Source organism: Carlito syrichta, unplaced genomic scaffold, assembly GCF_000164805.1.
Source record: "Carlito syrichta isolate Samal-C Ts95f unplaced genomic scaffold, Tarsius_syrichta-2.0.1 Scaffold304688, whole genome shotgun sequence".
Classification (NCBI taxonomy): domain Eukaryota; kingdom Metazoa; phylum Chordata; class Mammalia; order Primates; family Tarsiidae; genus Carlito; species Carlito syrichta.
Genome location: NW_007248784.1, coordinates 133,127 through 151,489, shown reverse-complemented (window position 1 = coordinate 151,489; position 18,363 = coordinate 133,127). Strand labels below are relative to the sequence as shown.

Here is an 18,363-nt window from a genome sequence, read left to right as displayed (position 1 = left end):
GGGGGCCTGAAACCGGAGCACGCGCGGGTTAGCGCCTGCCCCGCCCCCCGGAGTTAAGTCGGCCGACACCAGGAGCCTGAGCCTGCCGAGACAGCAGAGCCAACAGCAGAGCCGCTCCCACTTGGTTCTCAGACTCCTGGGCTCCCACGAGTCCCGCCGCCCAGCCCGTCGCGATGCGGTCCCACCCGCGTCCCTGGCCTTCAGCGCCCACCCTGACCCTGGCTTTGACCTTGGCCCTGTTGGCCAGACTGGCATCCCCAGGTGAGTGAGGGGCCTGAGACCCTGACCCGGCCTGCTGTGAGATAGGAGGGGTTCCTCAGGCGGGGAGAGGCAGGAGGGGCCACAGTGGCCCCAGGTGGGGCGTGAGAGAGGGGCTGGGTTGCGCTTCTCCCACTCAGGCTGGGGGCTCCAGGAGTTCAACCTTGGGGTGACACAGGCCCCCTCCCCTGAGATCTCAGGCTGTGGGGGCTCCAGAGATCCAACGTTGTCCAGTTTGGGTGGCTGGGGGCCCAAGTCCTGGCTGCCTAGGGCATGGCTTTGCCCGCTCCCTCGGAGACACCCAGTGGGGCCACCCCAGTGCTGTCCAGGCTTTGCCAGGCAAGCTTGGGGTGACCATGTTGGGATCCAAAGGGTACCCAATGGCAGTGAGAAGCGGGTGCCCCAGCCTCAGACGCCCAGGCCCAGGAATGGGGAGTGCTGCGGGGCGGGACACGGGTGGGAGCCACCCTGCCCCAACCTGTGAACGCCCCCACCTCAGCCTCCACCTCCTCCAGCCTCTCCTCAGCCTCCCTACCTGGCTCCCATGCATCTGTCTGTCTACATGCCACCTCCCCTCCTTCGGTCCTCCTTTCCCCATCCTGTCGGTGACAGACACGACCCCCCACCGACCACCCACCTCCAGCCTTCTAGAGGCGGGGCTGGTGTTCCTGGATACCCTGTGCCCCAGCGGGGGCTTGTCCCTCAGAGAGCCCTGGGCAGCCCCCTGCCACGCCTCCCTGTCCGGCTTGGTGCTTGACCCCAGCAGGGGCCGAATGGAAGCCAGCTTTCTGAGAGGTGCTGGGCTGCATCCCCTGTCTGTCACCCTGCCAGAAATCCCAGCATGACGGCATTCTTCCTCCAGTGAAGGCATGGTCTAGCTATGCCATGAAACCGTGGCCTCGGGCCCTGTGCTTCGTTGCTACCCATGTATGAATCAGGGCTCAGCCTACATCTTGTGGGACCGTTCCCAAGAGCAACTTGGAGCAGAGCAGGGCCTGAGTCTCCTTGCTGAGACCCGCCCACACCCTTTCCCCCTCTGATGGGGAAGCCAGCTCTAACAGAGGGCATCACGAGGTGCCCTGAGGGACGTGAGTCAAGGGAGGACCCCTGGTGAGTCAGGGCTGGATCCCCAGACACCCTGTTCCTGTCGGGAGGGACCCCATCTCCTGAGATCTCAGGGCCTGGGGTAGGGGCTGGACCACCAGAGAGATGGGAAGGGAGTGTCTGAGGTAATTGGGACCCCAGCCTCAGCCCAGGCAGTGAGTCCACACCCCTACCTCCTCGAGTTGTAATGTGCAGGCACTGTACTAGGCGAGGAGGGTTGCACAGAAATGGGCTGGCCAGGTGCGTTGGCTCACTCCTGGAGCCCCAGCACTTTGGGAGGCCAAGGTGGGAGGATCGCTTGAGCCCAGGAGTCTGAGACCAGCCTGGGTGATATAGTGAGATTTTGTCTCTACAAAAAAAAGCCAGGCGTGGTGGCGCATGTAGTCCCAGCTACTCCGGAGACTGAGGCAGAAGGATCGCCTGAGTCCAGGAGGCGGGCCATGATTGTGCCACTGCACTCTCGCCTGGGGGACAGAGTGAGAACCTGCCTCAAAGAAAAAAAGAAAGAAAGAAAGAAAAAGAAATGTTGAGTTGAGCTCGCACACATCCAGGCGGCGGGAAAGCGCATCCACACTCAAACAGTGCTTCCCAACTGTGTCTGCCGATGAGTAGTATCAGAAGAGCAAGTCAGGGGGAGCTGGACGGACACAGGGGATCCTTGAACCTGGCATGGGGTGAGGGAAGGGAGTCAACGCTCCGGGTGAGGGCTAGGCCTGAGCAAGGTTCGGGGAAAGGCCCATGGCCTGGCTGGAGGACACATTCAGAGTGCAGGCCAGGGAGCCATGAAGCAGGGCACAGAAACCTTAAAAGGCAAGGCAGAACCCACAGCCTGTGCCCAAGGGCAGTGGGGAGCCAGCCAGGGCTTTAGGGTGGGAGAGGGGCATGGCAGTGGGTGTCATAGGGAACCCCAACCCCTGGGAGGATTGGGAAGTAGATTTGGAAACAGCCCATCTCTGTCCCCACCCCTGGCCCAGCTCTCTGTCCTGGGCTCTGCCATGGGGCAGCCCCCACCGAAGGGTCACTCCCACCCCTCCCGGACACACTGATGGCAAAGGCCCTCAGGACCTCCCAGACCCGAGGGAGGCATGGGGGTGGGAGGGTCCCCACTCACCACCATTCCAGAGCACTCAGATCATGGGGTCTGGGGGTCAGGGCCCTTAGAGACCATCTGGGCCAACCTTCCAACTGGACACAGAGGGAAACTGAGGCCCCAGAGAGGAAGAAAAGTACTTAAGTCCCACCGTGAACCCTAACTGGCCAAGAAGAGCCCCAGCCCTGCTTAGAGGGAGCTCCCAGCCTGTTCGGGGGACTGGGCTTGGTCCCCTGTGACAGTGTGGGGGACAGATGAGGTATTCAGCTCCTCTGAGCCCAATAGGTGGCCCTCGGCAGAGGGACAGGCACTGGGGCAAGTTGGATTTGAACTGATGCTGGAATGACAGAGTGGCGACCAGTCAGGTGAAACAGCATGAATAAAAATAAAACCTGGGTGATCAGAGCGAGCCCAGAGTATGCAGGGACGGTGACACCACGCCTCTTCCCTGGCCCAGCGTGGCTGACTTTGAGGACTGAAGTGGGACCCGGGTGGGAGTCCCTGGCAGGGAGGGCTTGTGTGTTACCAGGATGAGGGCTGAGCTGACGGGGGTGTCTTAGAGACGGCTGTAGGAACACAAAGCAACAAATTGAGCCAGGGTAGATCCTGGTGCTTCTGAGGGTGGCCCGGGGGAGAGAGGGTGTTGCACCCTCTCCCCAGGCCTCTGGGGCAGGGCAGGGGCCAGGGCCCTTGGCCCAGCCCACCCGGACTCTAGAAAAGCCGTTCCAGAACCCAGCATAACCAGCCTCCCTCCCAACATCCGCCCGCCCAGGCAGGACAAGGAGGGCCTTTTAGTGCTGCCCGCCCCGGGGGGCTGGGGGTGGGCCACACCAGGTGGGCCGGGCGGGAGGAAGGCAGGCGTGTGGAGCGCGCAGAGGAAGTATATAGGCTGCTGCGTCTGGGAACTGGGCGTGCTGCCCAGGCGGGCGTGGGGAGGGGAGTTGGAAATAGCCCCGAGCGGGGTGGCCTGCACACAGACCTGAGCGGGGTGGCCGGGACAGACGTCCAGCACGGCTGCTGTCTCCATCCCCAAACCCCGACCTCACAGACCTGGGCTGGGTGGCACCTAGGGGGTGGGAGCAGGTGAACCAGGGCTGGGCTGGAGCCTACTTTCTCCTGCTCCTGTGGGGCGCTGGCCCGCTCACCTCTTCTCCGACTCCTGGCCCCATCAGGCTCCTTCCTGCCCTCCAACATGTGCCTGCATGAGGTGAGCCTCTTTCTCACTGCAGGCTTACGGCACCGTGACCATTATTACTGAACCTGTATGAGCAGCAGACGTTCCTATCGCTCTCTGCTTCTCGGGGCGATGGGGGGGAGGGACTGCAGCCCCAACAGGGCCAAAGACAGAGATATCTTCTCACTGAGCTCTTTCCTCCCGAGACACCCCATGGTGGCGCTCACCATCTGTTCTGAAGCCTCACAGCAGCACTGCCAGTTGGAAGACGTTCCCAGTTTGCAGCTGAGGAAACTGAGGCTCAGAGAAGATCAGGGATCACCTCAGGTCACTCTTTGGGCGCACAAGCCATGGTGTACTCACTCACCCCAGCAACAGTGGGCATTCCCAGATCAGGCCAGGTAGACAGGCACCCACCAGCAGGCCCCACAGGAGGGGGATTGACGGTCTTCAGGGGAGAGACAGCTCCCTGAGGACTCCATCCTTTTTTTTTTCCAGTCAGATTCTTTCTCTGTTGCCCAGGCTGCCATGCAGTGGTGCGATCATAGCTCACTGCAGCCTCAAACTCCTGGGCTTACCCATCCTCCTGCCTCAGCCTCCTGAGTAACTGGGACCACAGGCACACACCACTACATCCAGCTAATTTTTTTTGTGTGTGTGTGTGTAGACGGGGTCTCGCTATGTTGCCCAGGCTGGTCTCAAACTCCTGGGCTCAAGCAGTCCTCCCACCTCAGCCTCCCAAAGTGCTGGGACTGTGGCCAGATTCCTGTCTCCCCATTCCCCCCACCCGCAAGTGTCTCCCTACCTCTCCAACCCTTCCCCCCTCCGGCTTTGTCACAGCATAAGCAAATCCCCCTCATAAAAGCACCCGCCTCCCCACAGCTGGTAAATGAAGCCATTTTGTCTTGGAGGTAGGGTGGGAGATCCAGCGGCTCAGTCAAGCTGTCGTGGTGGCGTGGCTCACCCGCGTTCTGGTGGTGGCACAGGTGGGTTCAGCCAGGACAGTGCCTGTCCCGTTGAGCTTTCTCTCCTGTCGCTTGGCACCTACCCACACCCAAGCCGGCTCCCAGCCCGCGGAGGAGCCAGCCCTGCCCACCCTGGGCATGCTCGCCAGGCTGCACACATTGCTCATGCTTAAACGTTTCCGTGTGTGGCTCCCTCGTGGCCTAACGGCTGTGGCGCTTCAGTGAGGCTGCCTCCCTTCCTGGACCTTACTGACCTCAGACCAGCCCTCCCAGTTCCTAGGGAAGACAGGTCTCAAAGACGGGAGCCTCTTTGCTCAGAGTCACACAGCGGGCCCCCAACAGACCGGACCTAGGCCTCCCACCCTTGTCTTAAGGCTCTGGTGTGGTGAGTGGCCTTATCCACAGGAGACCAACAGTTCTCCGGAGACAGACATCCCATCTGCTTTCCTCAGGGGTCTCTACCATGTTTCAGGGCTCAGGACTGAGCCCCCAGAAGGATGTCAAGGCCACCGAGCCAACCAGGAACTTTCAGACTGAGCCCCAAAGCTCTCCAGGACTCTAACCCTGAGACAACCTGGAAGCAGCTGAGCCTGGGAATGTGGGGTGGCCACCCCATCCCATCTCACACACAGCAGCTCCTTGGACATATGTTTATAGATTGGGATCTTGATAAAGGATTCTGTGTCTTAAAAAAAATAATTCTGGGCAGGGCACAGTGGCTCACGTCTGTCATCCCAATAGTTTGGGAGGCTGAGGCAGGAGGATCACTTGAGCCCAGGAGTTTGAGAGCAGCCTGGGCATCACAGCGGGACCTCATCTCTACAAAACATTTAAAAAATGAGTCGTGGCTGGTGGCGCTCCGCTGTAGTCCCAGTTATTCAGGAGGCTGAAGTGGGAGGATCACCTGAGCCCAGGAGGTTGAGGCTGTGGTAAGCCATGATTGTGCCACTGCACTCCAGCCTGGGCAACACAAAGAGACCCTGACTCAAAAAAAAAAATCTGAAAACTTTCTGGCTTTCAAAGAATCCAAGGGCCGTGGAAAGTGTCCCTGCCTGGGGGAGCAAAGTCTGGGAACCTGAAGGCAGGGAAAGTGCTGGGATCCACCTTCCTTAGAGCCAGACCAGGGGGCCCTGTGGTCTCTCTTGCCACCTGCCTGCAGCCCAAACTCCATTACAGGCCAAATAACAGTCATCCACAGTGCTGGGGACTGGACGTGTTTCAGATATTTTCGTATTTGGGAATATTTATACATAAAGAGATGTCTGGGAGATGGGACCAAGTCTAAACATGAAACTCATTTATGTTTCATCTACACCTTATTCACATAGCCTGCAGGTGATTTTTATATAGTATTTTAATAATTATGTGCATGAGACCAAGTGTGTGCTAAGTAAGTGCATAAGACCAAGTGTGTGCTAAGTAAGTGTGGACTTTTCTACCTGCTCCATCACGTTGGTGCTTTTAGATTTTGGAGCATTTCACATTTCAGGTTTTTGGGTAAAGGATGCTTAGTCTGTGCTATGCTGTGCCCTCCTTTCCTGCCTCGCCGTTCAAGGTGAGGCTGTGTCTCTTGAACTGGCCGATGAGTGAGACCATCAGAAAACTATTCAGCGCCCCCGCACCACGCTGTTCCCAGCAACTGGCCTTGCCTTTCCCCATCCTTCAAGGTTCGGCTTCAGCAACACTAACCACAGATTGTGCTGAGACCCATGCCCTGGACTGCCCCCTCCTGGGGCCCTGCCCTCCATTCTGGGGTGGTACGGGACTTTCTCCTCCATCCCCACCTCACCTCCACCCCCTGACCCATGACTTTCATTGGTCCTGCACCCAGTAGGTGCACATTTGTGTCTGCACACACCAACAACATTGTGTTGTCACCTCTGGCAAGGACAGTGCCCAGCCCTGAGCCAGCAGTCCTAGGGAAGCCCCAGACTCAGGATATATAGGCACCCCCGCCCCCACCACCGCCAGGGCAGGGCCTCTGGCCTGGATGGACCCACTCTCTGGGGAGACAGAGGGGGCTGGGGAGAGGAGCCTGACTTCCGTTCCCACCTAAGAGCAGCCCTGTGCCCCGCCCACATCTCAAGGGGAGCAGCTATAAATATCTGGGTCCAGCCGCGATTCCCACGACACCAGCCCCAGCCAGCCCCTTGCCTGTGCACGGCGGCTGGGGCCAGGCCCAGCTCCCCTGCTACAGGAGGCCCGCCAGGCGGGTCCCAGCCCAGCCCACATGCACACTCACATACACTCACACTCCCACCCTGGCCAGGGAAGAAACAAATCACCCTTTTTGGGAGTCTGTGAGCCGCTAAGAATGAACGCCCCTCCCACCCCTCTGTCCTGACTCAGGCCTCCTCCCTCCTCTGAGTACTGAGCTCCAAGAATAATCCTGAGAACCTACACATGAAAGCAGGAAGGCAGGCCCATCTTGGTTCAGTGTGTGGTGTTAGCCGCTTAGTACGGAATTCCAGGCCTGCCGCTCCAGGTGTGACCTTGGGCGAGTGACTTGGACTAGCTGAGCCAGTCTTCTCCTTTCTAAAGTAGGGATAAATAATCCCTGCTTCTTACATGTGCTGAGGACTAAGCAGGATACTTTGCCCAAGTGTCTCGCTCAGTTATCACCACCTTCATCCTGGGGCAGGGCCAGGAATAGGGCGGCTTCTGCTGAGGAGTCTTTAAGGAAGAGCCTGGAGGAGGTGGCCCTGAGGGAGGTGGCCTCCCAGGGGGACATCCGCTGGCCACTGCCTGCCAGCCCCGGGCCCTCGGAAGGCGGGAAGAAGGCAAGGTTCTGCATCCGTGTGGCTGACGGGGCTGAGGCCCACATACCTCTCCGGGTGTGGGGAGAAGGGGGGTCAGCCTGTCCCAACCCACCCCAGGCCCCGAGTCCCTTAGGATGGAACTCCCAGTGCTGGAGCCCTGCAGGAGTTCAATATGTGTCCAACGAATGGCCAGTTGAAACTCACCCTGTCCCCACAGCAGGTGGGTGAGGAGAAGCGCCAACAGGCACCAGGACTCTTTATGGGACTGGACCTAGAAGCCTGGTTTTTCTGACTCTCTGCCAACCCCTCAGGGACCGCTCTTGGGAGGCAGGGGCTGGAGGCCAGGGCCAGTGGCGAGAGATGGTTCCCCTGCAGGGCTACAGTGGCTGTTACCACCACTCAGGACATGCTGAGCTGGCAGCATCATGAGGGACAGAAATCCAGACTGAGGGAAGTGAAAATCCTCCCTGCTCCAGGTTGCTTGGGCCCATTAGAAGGGTCCTGGTGATGCTCAAGGGCTGGGCAGGTATGAGATCAGGGTTGGGGGAGGTGAGGGCAGTCTGGGCAGTGACCCCTGGAGGGACACTCTGGAGAGGGCAGGCAGGAGCCTGAGCCCCAGGTCGACACCCCACTGTGTGAGTCCCCTCTGCTTCCCCTCCCTAGAGGTAGCTCCTCCCCACAGAGCCCTGGGGGGGTCGCCAGCCCCCCGGATGTGTGCTAACAGAATCCAGGTGCCCGCCCCCAGCCAAGGTTCCTCCTCAAGGCATCTGGGGCCCGTGTGCTCCGGCTACCCATCTGGAGCCCAGCTGAGCACCTCCATGAGTGGGGACTCAGATAGGGGCCTGTCCCTCCAAGGGTTGAGAGCCCTGGAGCAGGGGAGATGTGGTAGAGACCTGAGCCAGCTATTTGGTGGCACCGTAGTCCTTAGGATACCTGACCCTGCTGTGTGACCTTGGGCAGGTCCCTGTCCCTCTCTGGGCTTCCTGGGGTGGGGGTCGTCCATCTGCTAGGTCAGTTCTAAAATTCTGGGTTCAAGCCTCTCGGGAACAGGACAGAGGGTTCCACTTCTGTCTAGAAAAGTCCAGCGACAGCAAAGCAGGAGTGGGCTGAGAGGTAGCCCTGCCCGCAAGGGCCCCTTGGCATTGGGAAACTACTTCCCTAAGTGGGCACAGGGCCCTGGGCTCTCCTGGGAGAGGGCAGTAGCTCTGCCCCACCCCCGTCTCCCATCTCCCACCCCCGGCCCAGCCCCACCCTCACCCTGCCAAAAATAAACCCAGACCACCCCATCTTGTACCAGCCAGACCCACCCAGGGCCAGCTGAGTCACCGCTCAGAGCTGCTCCTTTTATAACTGTCTGAGTCACCGGTTGTGGCTATGGCTCCATGACACATGCCCCAGGCTACAGTTACTCCACAGCCCCCAGCAAGTACAACCAAGGAAGGGGTCCGAGGAAGGCCACAGCAGATGTGAGTCCAGGCCACACCCTAGCTTATAAGCACCCTAGGCCTGAAGAGTACACCCCTAGCAAGCCAGAGACCAGACCATCCCTAAGGGTCTTGGCCCTGCCCTGGCCCCTCTGCTCAGGACAGTCCTTCCAGATCTTGGTGAAAAAGTCCCTCCTTGTGGGCTCTGACCCACAGTACCTCCCTTGCCTCCAGCAGGCCTGTGACACCCCCATGGGTGTTGCCTGGAGCAGAAGGGCTCCAAGCCCTGGACCCTGGAGAGGGCAGACAAGAAGGCATTTGGGGCTGGGGTGTAGGCCACAGAGAGGCCGCGATCCTGCCTGTCCTCACCTGGATGCGACTCAGACTCTGACTGCTATGCCTAGAGCACCATGGACAAAAACCCCGCTGCAGCCTCCCCTCGCTCCAGCCTCCATTCGCTCCAACCCCCCGCCCTCGCTCCAGCCTCCACTCGCCGCCTCCACTGCCCTCTGCTTAACATGTCAGCAGGACGAAAAGCTCTCACCCAGCCCTGTCTCTTCATCTCCCCATATCACCGCCTCTCCACCTCTCCCCATGCCTGGCTCTCCATTTCTCTCTGCCCCATCTCTGTCTCTCTCTCCCTATCTCTCCGCATCTCCATCTTCCTGTCTCTGCCTGCCCCATCCCCAGTCCTGGTCAGTCAGTCTCTCTCTCTCTCTCTCTCTCTCTCTCTCTCTCTCTCTCTCTCTCTCTCTCGCCCTTTGACCTGTCTGGTGACAGTTAAAAAGTACACCCTCTGCAGCTGCACAGCCCTCCCCCACAAGGCCCTTCTCTGCCTCTCAGCAGACATAACAGAACTCACCTCCGCCCATTCCCACAAGGGACTCTGGGCCCCAGGGACCCATGGGGAAATTTTCCATCCCCCCCACACAGGTCCTCCTCCCCTGCATCCTGTCCCCAGGAATGTCACCATCCCACAGGCACTTCCTTGGGGGCTGAGAAAGGGGGGCAGGGGCCTGGGAGTGGCCCCACCCCCAGTCCTGCTGAGCAGAAGCCTGCGCAGCCTCCAACCCTGCAGTGTCCTGTCTGTGGCCGTGGCCTCCAGCTATAAATAGGGGTTCTGAGTCTATTTTCTTTCAAAACAAGCACCAGACTGTCACCACAGGCCCAGAAAAGCAGTCCCTGGCTGGGGCGGCTCCCCACCCCTCCCAGCCATTGTGTCCAGCCCCCCGCCTCTGAGCTCAGGATCGTGGAGGGCAGAGGAGGCCCAGAAAGGAGGCTTGGAGGGCTGGGCGGGCTCCCAGGGTGGGCCCTCCCCTCCCAGTTGGGCCACTGGGGAATATGGCCGCCCTCATGCCCTGGTGGCCTCCCTCCTCTCTTCCCGTCTTCCATTCTCCAGCAAGGTCGGCCTCGTCCCCAAGGCTCACAGTGCTCATGGAGAGAGGTGACAGCCACATGACTCCCTGGGCCACAGTTGAGTCTTTGCGCCCCAGTGCAGAGAAGGCATTTGGGGATGTGGGGAAGCCGGGGGACATTTTTCCAACCAAGCTGAAGACATGTCACCAGCAGAAAGGACAGAAGAGCTTGCCGGGTAGAGGCCCAGCCTGGGCACAAGGCCATGAGCGGGGCCCTGCCGGGTATGTGTGGGAGCAGCCAGGGTCTCACAAGGCTAGTGTGTGGCGTGTCCAAGGGAGGGAGCAGAAAGGCCTGGCAGGCTGGGCATGGGCACCCAGGCGCTCAGTGCCGCACCGGGAGATGGGGCCCAAACCTGGGGCCGTTGGGAGCCATTAAGGCTTCCAGGCAAGGCAGGGCAATGGAGCGACCTTCGACCTTTAGTTTGGGTTAACTGGGGCTGCTGTTAGCAAAGGGAGGCAGGAGATTCCTCAAGCCAGAGATGGGATGGCAGCCATCTGCCTTGCAGACGGCATGGAGGGACAAGAAGGAGATGACTGGAAGGGGAATTCAGGGGTAGGGTGCATGGAACCTGGCTGTCGGGAGGAAGGAGGAGAGTCTAGAACACTCGGACCCTTGCCAGGCCATGCGTGGAGGGCAGGGAGCAGGCTGTGGAGAGATGGCACCGCATCAGGCTTGCGAGGGGCAGGACAGGCTTGGAGGAGTCCTCTGGGTGTGGCCGTCTAGGAGCCACTGGCAGGACTAGTAGCAGAGATGCGGGTGCCCCAGCACAGAGGCTGTGCCCTAGGCTGGAGGAGAATGGAAGACTGGAGGACGTGTGGTGGCAGGGCACAGCTCTAGAGGGTCCCACAGGCTGATGGCACCCAGGGGCTGGTGGGGGGGGCGGGCTAGGCAGAAAGCTATTCCAGGAGGAAGTGGACCTGCCCAGAAGGTGAGGTCTCCATCTGGGGATCTCTGGAGGACCTGGTTAGCCCAGAGGGCCACTAACAAGGCCACCATGCCACCGGGTACATGGCTCACACCTGTAATCCCAGCACTTTGGGAGGCCGAGGCCAGAGGATTGCTTGAGCCCAGGAATCTGAGACCATCCTGGGCAACATAGTGAGACCTTGTCTCTCCCAAAAAAATAATAATAATGAGAAAGGACACCAAGGTTCCCTGGTCCACCCTCCTGCTGGCACACCCCTAGTGCCAGGAGCCTGCCACTCCCCCAGTAGAAAATCCCTCACCTGCCTCCATTTGATCCTTTTTACCCCTTAGATGCTGATGTGTCCTCTGTCCTCACATGGCCGTGGCCTCCTGGCTGCACAGATGCATGGGCAGCAAAAGTGGCCCGTCCTCGGGACTTTCCCATACAACCAGGTCTATGGCCATTTAGGGTCCCACTGTAGGGACCACACCTCTCAGCAGCCACTTTCTGCTCTGCTGGGCTGGTCAGAGGCCAGGTGTGTATCAGTCCGCCTTTCACAGGGGGGGAAACTGAGGCCAGAGAAAGCATGGAAGCACATGTCTTTGAGTGGTATTAATGTGTGTGTGTGTGTTGAGGAGGGGTTGACCCCTGACCCAAGAATCTTCCCTGGACATGGGACTTCTATCTGTGGGGCCACCTTACCCTCAGCCCTACATATTATGGGGGAACTGAGGAAGAGGGCACACAGCCTGGCATGCTTGAGTTGGGCCACTAGACATCAGGTCCAGGCTGCTGTCCAGACTGACAGTCGCCGTTTCCACTCTTCCATCCCAGCTCACACGCTCACTATCTCCGAGCCCAGCCTGCCAGCCCAGGGAGGTGGGGGTCGAGAGGGTGGAACACCTCCCCACAGCCCTGTCTCCACAGCTTCTGCTGCCAGAGCCGGGGGCAGATGGCAGGTGAGCAACAGCTTCCTGGCTCCGGGTTCTGCCCAGAGAGGGACTGGCTCATTAGTCTCCCAGGGCAGCCTCCCACTGAGCAGAGCCTGGCCTTGTCTCTCTACCTCTCCCCTGACCTCCAGGCTCCTGGTGGGCAGGGCTGGCACTCATCACCGGCTTCTGGAAGGAATCTTCCCTACCAGACCCCGGAGAAGGGCCCTATCCTGCTCCCGCTGGCCCTGGAGCCAGAGAGGCCAGGCTGTCAAACCACCCATCGAAAGCAGATGCTTGTCCCTCCCCCCCACTCCCTCCCACCTCCGCAGGCCCTGACAGAAGGAACCCAGAGGACAAGAAGGGAAAGAGTGTGTCTGCCCCAGGCTGGGAGCCAGCCCTCACACCCTCTTCCCGTGGGAGCCGGGGCAGAGCTCCACTTCCGACTCACACGCGGCAGCCAGATCCACCACTGCCACTCCGCCTGCCCACACGGTGCCCACAACCCACATGGACATCCACAGCACCCAGCACCCACAGGAGCTGGAATCCCGGCCCTGCTGCTGCTCAGTGGGAGGCCCTGCAAAGGGAACTACCTTCTCTGAGCCTCCGTTTCCTCACCTATAAAATGAGAGATGCCCTCTGTTAGGGCTGGAGGGCTGGGCAGGCCCAGTGCCAGGGAGGATCCCTCACCCTTTCTATTCCCTGCCAGAAACCCTACCCCAGGCGGGGCACGGTGGCTCACACCTGCAATCCCAGCACTTTGGGAGGCTGAGGCAGGAGGATCAGTTGAGGCCAGGAATTTGAGGCCAGCCTAGCCAACACAATGAGAATTTGTCTCTACAAAAATATTTTAATTAAAAAAAAATTTTTGCCGGGCTCGGTGGCTCAGCCTGTAATCCCGCGCCTTTGGGAGGCTGAGGTGAGTGGAATGCCTGAGCCCGCGGGTTCAAGACCCGCCTGGGCAGCGAGACCTCATCTCTACAATAAATCAAAAAATCAGCTGGGCGTTGGTAGTGTATGCCTGTAATTCCGGCTACTCGGAAGGCTGAGGCGGAAGGATCACCGGAGCCCAGCAGGTCGAGGCTGCGGTGGCCGGGAGCGGCCACTGCACTCCAGTCTGGGTGACAGAGTGAGACTCCGACTCAAAAAAAAAAAAAAATTTTTTTAAGGAAATACAGATGGATGCGGTGGCTCACGCCTGTAATCCCAGCACTTTGGGAGGCAGAGGCATGAAGATTGCCTGAGCCTATGGGTTCAAGACCAGCCTGGGCAATACGGTGAGACCTTGTCTCTACAGTAAATCAAAAATTAGCCGGGCATGGTGGTGCACGCCTGTCATTCCAGCTACTTGGAAGGCTGAGGCAGGAGGATCTCCTGAGCCCAGTGGGTCGAGGCTACAGTGGCTGTGAGCCACCGTGCGTGCCACTGCATTCCAGTCTGGGTGACAGAGTGAGACTCTGACTAAAAAAAAAAAAAAAATAGTAAATTAAATAAATACAAATAAATAAAAAGGAAACCTACCCCAGCCAGGGCCCACGGAGGTGAAAACCCCACATTCCCCTAGGGCCAGGAAAGCAGAGGAAAAGGAGGGTGTGGAAAGGTCTGGCAATCCTCCCATCTCCCCGTACAAGGAGGAAAATTATAAGGCAGGGAAAAGCCTCCTGGACTTGCTCCCGCCACAGCGGCCGCACCCTCCTCACCCGGGACCTAAGGAGCAGCAGGGCTTCCACAAAGCCTCCATTGAGGCCTAGTCTCCTCCCCTGTCCCGTCCAGCCCTCCAGCCTGGGTGGACGCTGGACCGCTTCTTCCATCAAAACCCCTCATTTCCCTTCCCGCTTCCTCTGTGCCCCACGTGGCCCCAGGGCCGGGACACGTGGCTGGGAGCCCAGGGTGCCTGCCCTGCCCCCGGGGGGGCTGTGGACCAGACTCAGCTCCTCCCACCCCACCACCCCTGCTTCCTCCCAGGGGCACTCATCTTCCACACTGAAAACGTTCCCGATGTGCGCCCCTCAGCACGGGTGACTCGGGCTCAGCCAGAGAACTGCCTTCCTGCCCTGGCCTCCTCGGCCTTGCCGGGGCCCAGAAAAGAGCCAGACAGAAGGTCAAGTGCTCCAGTGTGAGGCCCTTGGCTCAAGAGGTCCTGGGGCGAGGAGGGGTGGGCCACCTGATCCCAGCAGAGATCCCTGTGGTATTTAGACATGGCGGTGGCAGCCTGGCCCCGACTGTCCGGTGCTCTGCTGGGTTGAGAAGCCATTTCCTGAGAGGACGGCCACTGTATTAAGTTCTGGGGGGTTCTGAACAAGCCTACGATTGTTTGGGGGACAGCAGCTTGTGAGACAGGAGAGGAGCAGGCAGTTGGCGAGCCACCGGGAGGGCCCTGATCTGTGGCCACAGGAGGACACCTGAAGGGCAGTGGGATTTGTGGGGCCTGAGAGTCCTCCAAGCAGCCCACCCTGGCCGTCAGCGGCCATCTTGCCTGGACGCTGGTGACCCAGGGCTGTCCTCTAGGTCTGACCTGAGGTCTCGCCTGTAACCCCTGGTGACTTTCAGAGTAACAGGGTTGGGGGAGGGGGAGGGCCTGAGTGAGGGTGGCTGTGCCCCGGGGGAAGGTCTGTTGGGAGGAGATCGCGGAGGGGTGGGCACCTGCATGGACACACCAGACCGGTGCCCGGAGAGGCAGGCGTGGGGGGAAGGGAGTCGTGGTCATACAGCAGCCTCACCTGCCCACAGGCCTCCACGTGCCATGTGGACAGGTGATACTGACCCACACTCCCACGCATGCTGGCCCCGTTGTGGCTGGCAGGGACTGTGGCCACTCAGAGGGGCTGATTTCTCCTGTCAGCTCTGAGCAGGGAGGGACGGTGTGCAGAGCCCCTGGGGGCCGTGACTGGATTCACATCAGAGGTAACTGTCCACCTGACCCTGACCTCCTCATGGGTTCTCCAGCTTGGGGCAGAACACTGGGGAAAGGGCGGGAAGTCCCTTGGAGATGCGAGGGGAGCAGTCCTGACCTGGGGCCTGGAGGGCCGGGCCACCTCCCCATGGTCTGTCCCGGACCAGGGCACCTGGCCCTCCCTGCTCTCACAGGGCCAGCATTCAGCCCCCAGGCAGGTCACCCCCCACCCACGAGGGGAGACAGAGAATCCTTAATCCGGGCCCCACAGAGCACCCACCCAAGCCCCCTTATTCTCCCTCGTGGCCTCACCCCTGCCTGCCCAGACCTGGAAACAGAACCTGCCATCCCTAGTGCCAGACCCCAAGGGGCTGTGGTGAAGTCCCACTTGGCCTCAGAGCAGGACCCCTGCCTCCCCTGGGGCTGGCCGGGTGCCCCCTCCTGACTGCTATCCAAGCAGCAGGCTGGCTGCCAACATCCCGCCTTCTCTGCCTCTCTTGATTTTTCCTGTTCCGTCTCCCCTGTTGGGCCTCAGTCCGTGGCCCTGAGTTCGGTCTTGGTAGACGAGGGTGTCTTCATCTCTCCTTCTCGGTTTCGGCCTCTTAGGCTCTCTGTGTCTCCCAGGTTGGCTCTCGTTTTCCATCCCCATGGCTGCATTATTATATTTGTGAGAGAGTGAATGAATATTCATCCATTCCCCATCTGCCTCTCACCTCCTGCTTTATCTCGGCAGCCCCAGGTGCCTCCCCATACACATGTCTAGGACTCCTGACCCCCCCCCCCAGCTGCTGGTCTGGGCACTCCCCAAGGGCAATCCTGCCCAGCGGCTCTGGGCTCCCAAAGTTTCTCCCTTATAAAGTCAGACGGCAGCAGACACCCAGGAATGCTGCTGCCCATGACGCGCGCTGGCTGTAGGTCCGCCTGGCTTTCCCAGGCGACTGGAAATGTGGCGGGCGTGGGGCACCCAGGGCTCATTGCCCCGGAGTGGGGTGCCGTGGGGTTGCTGGGCAGGCGGGCTCAGACAGGTGGCGCGCTGGAAACCACAGACTCTCTGTCAAGCTCCTTCTCCTTGAAAGCCTCAGTTTATCTGTCCAAGAAGTGAAAGCTCAGTACCCTGCGACTGGCATGGGTTACAGAGAACTTTGATACTGTGGAACTCGGCGCCCACGGTGTGTGGGACCCCAGGCCTGGCCCTCCAGACTGTCCCACGGCCGAGAGAGGAGTCCCAGTGACAGCAGGGATGGGGCGGAGGAAAGGGGACAGACCAGGAAGGAGCAGAGGCAGGGACAAGAGCTGGCATGGCTGGGAGAAGACGGAGATGGGAGAGCTGGGATTGAGGTAGGGAGGGAGGCTGTCTGACTTGCCTGCAGGGTGCTAGGCCCGAGGGCCTGCAGAAGCTCCCAACAGATGGGAAGAGGCATCTGTGCTGAGGCCTTGGCCTGGCCAGGCCTGGGAGGGACAGGAGCCAGGTGGGTGGAGGTGCTCTCCACGCCGTGACTGCGGTTCCAAGGGCCTGCTGGCACTCAGAGGTCACACGTCACGATGGAAGCAAGCCTTGGGCCTGGGCCCAGGGGCCAGGAGTGTCCCCAGGGAGCCAGGAGATGTTAGCACACACCCTGCGCTGCCAGAGGGTGGCTTGCTGGGGACCTTGACCTAGGTGTCAGCAGCCAGCGGATTGGCAGGCAGGGACACAGGCTCTTTCTGTGCCCCCAGCCCTAGGTCTCAGGGAAGAGGACGGAGTCGCCCTGCCCTGGAACCCAGACAGCAGAGCCCTGTTCCCGGGAGGAAGGGCGGGGAGCCGTGGGGACCTCTCCACCTTCGGCAAACCTCTCGACGGGCGCCGGGCCGAAGGGGCAGGGACCCTCCAGGAACACACGGCCCTTTTCACAGAGCCGGGTCCGCCAAGTAATGGCGGGTGAGCGCCAAAGGGCAGGGTAGGCCCTGGTACAATGGCCGCTCTGTCCTGGCCGCTCCCAGCCCACACACACGCACGCACAAACACATAACCTTACGCAAACCCAAGGCACCCCCGGCAGCCACCCACACGCTCGCACACAAACACACATCTCCGTCGTCCCTCCATGCGAAGGCTTGACACCCCCCAGGAGCCCGCACCATTAACCTCTCACATCCACACTCGAGAGAGACTCCCAGACCCGGAAGAGGCCTCCAGGATGAGCCCCCACAGACAGGAGGGGCAGGGGTGGAAAGGTGACACTGAGGCAGCCACACAGTTCTGCAGGGTTGGACTGGCATTCTGATGACCCAGGAGAGTCCGGGGCAGGTCTGATCCAGCCTGCACCCCCATGCCTGCCCCCTCGCACCCCTTCCTCCCCTCCCGTCTCCCTCCACCTGAGGCCCAATCAGCTGAGTCCACCTCAACCCATACTGCTCTTCCTTCTCTGCCTCTGCTTTCAGGTTATCCAGAGCCTCTGGGGCTGAGAGAGGCAGAAACCCTCCTCCGCCCCAGCCGAAGGGGTCCTGCGTACCCTGCCAGTCTCTCTCTTGGCTTTGCTACCCTCCTCAGACTCCTATTCCCCTCCGTCTCTGTTCCTCTGTGCCACCCTCACCTCCCCCAGGAAGTCCTCTGGGATTGACTCCTAGCTCTTCCTCCTCTATCCGTTTGAAGCCCCTCTCTGACTGTCCCCCCACCCCACCCAGGGCAAGAATCTGGGTTTTTGCAACTGCAGCCCATCAAAGGCACCAAGAGGGGCAGAAACGGGAACCAGGAGGTGGGGAAAGTGGCACTGTCAGAGTTTCCAGAGCCCCGGCCAGCGTGGCCTCAGAGGCCTCTGTTGGGGTGAGGGGCTGCCTGGCTTGTGCGCCACAGCAGCACAAGGCGGCCTGTGTGAGCTCCTCCCCACTCGGCCCCACAGGAAGCAGCAGCAGGGCCCAGCCCCTCAATGGACCCATTCAGACCCCAGCTCTTTGGAAAGTACCTCTGCTTCCTGCCACCCTCCCACGCTGGCCAAGCGGGCGGCTGCTCCCTCCTGCTGGGAGGGGGCTGCAGGCAGGTGGCTCCGTGGTTAGGGTCCGCCACTTACTTCCTGCCTGGCCCAGAGCCTCGACTCTGACCATGCCCTGGGGTTTACATACACCTTTAAGCGAGGCAGGGATGGGGTCTCTCCCACACAGGGGAGGGAGATGTGCGCCACCCCCCTGGGGGCGCTAGGCAGGTAAGTGTTTAGCAATGGGCTTCCTGGGGGGGGACTTCTGAGGTGTCTTGTGTGCCTCTTCGGTGGCATAAAGATTCCCACCATGGGCAAACATCACCTGGCTCACAGAATTCCTAAAATTCAACTGGCAGCCCCTGCCAGCTGCTGGCAGCCACTCTGGCCCACCACGGTGGCGACTCTGTGTCCTGCAGGGCTCTATGCCCACATGCTGTGCTGCCTCGCTTTGGGGTGCTGTGGTTTGCTCTTTTTTTTTTTTTTTTTTTTT

General features: G+C 60.3%; 1 protein-coding gene across 1 annotated transcript in view; it reads left to right on the top strand.

The window, feature by feature from the left end:
• CSPG4 (chondroitin sulfate proteoglycan 4) overlaps nt 1-18,363 on the top strand; it is a 41,229-nt gene that overhangs the window by 214 nt on the left and 22,652 nt on the right. Inside the window, exons 2-8 of the mRNA XM_021713714.1 lie at nt 33-261; nt 7,233-7,442; nt 8,075-8,235; nt 8,749-8,816; nt 11,448-11,574; nt 16,636-16,827; nt 17,584-17,654. Coding sequence (XP_021569389.1) covers nt 33-261; nt 7,233-7,442; nt 8,075-8,235; nt 8,749-8,816; nt 11,448-11,574; nt 16,636-16,827; nt 17,584-17,654 — 1,058 coding nt within the window. The remainder of the gene's footprint in view (nt 1-32; nt 262-7,232; nt 7,443-8,074; nt 8,236-8,748; nt 8,817-11,447; nt 11,575-16,635; nt 16,828-17,583; nt 17,655-18,363) is intronic.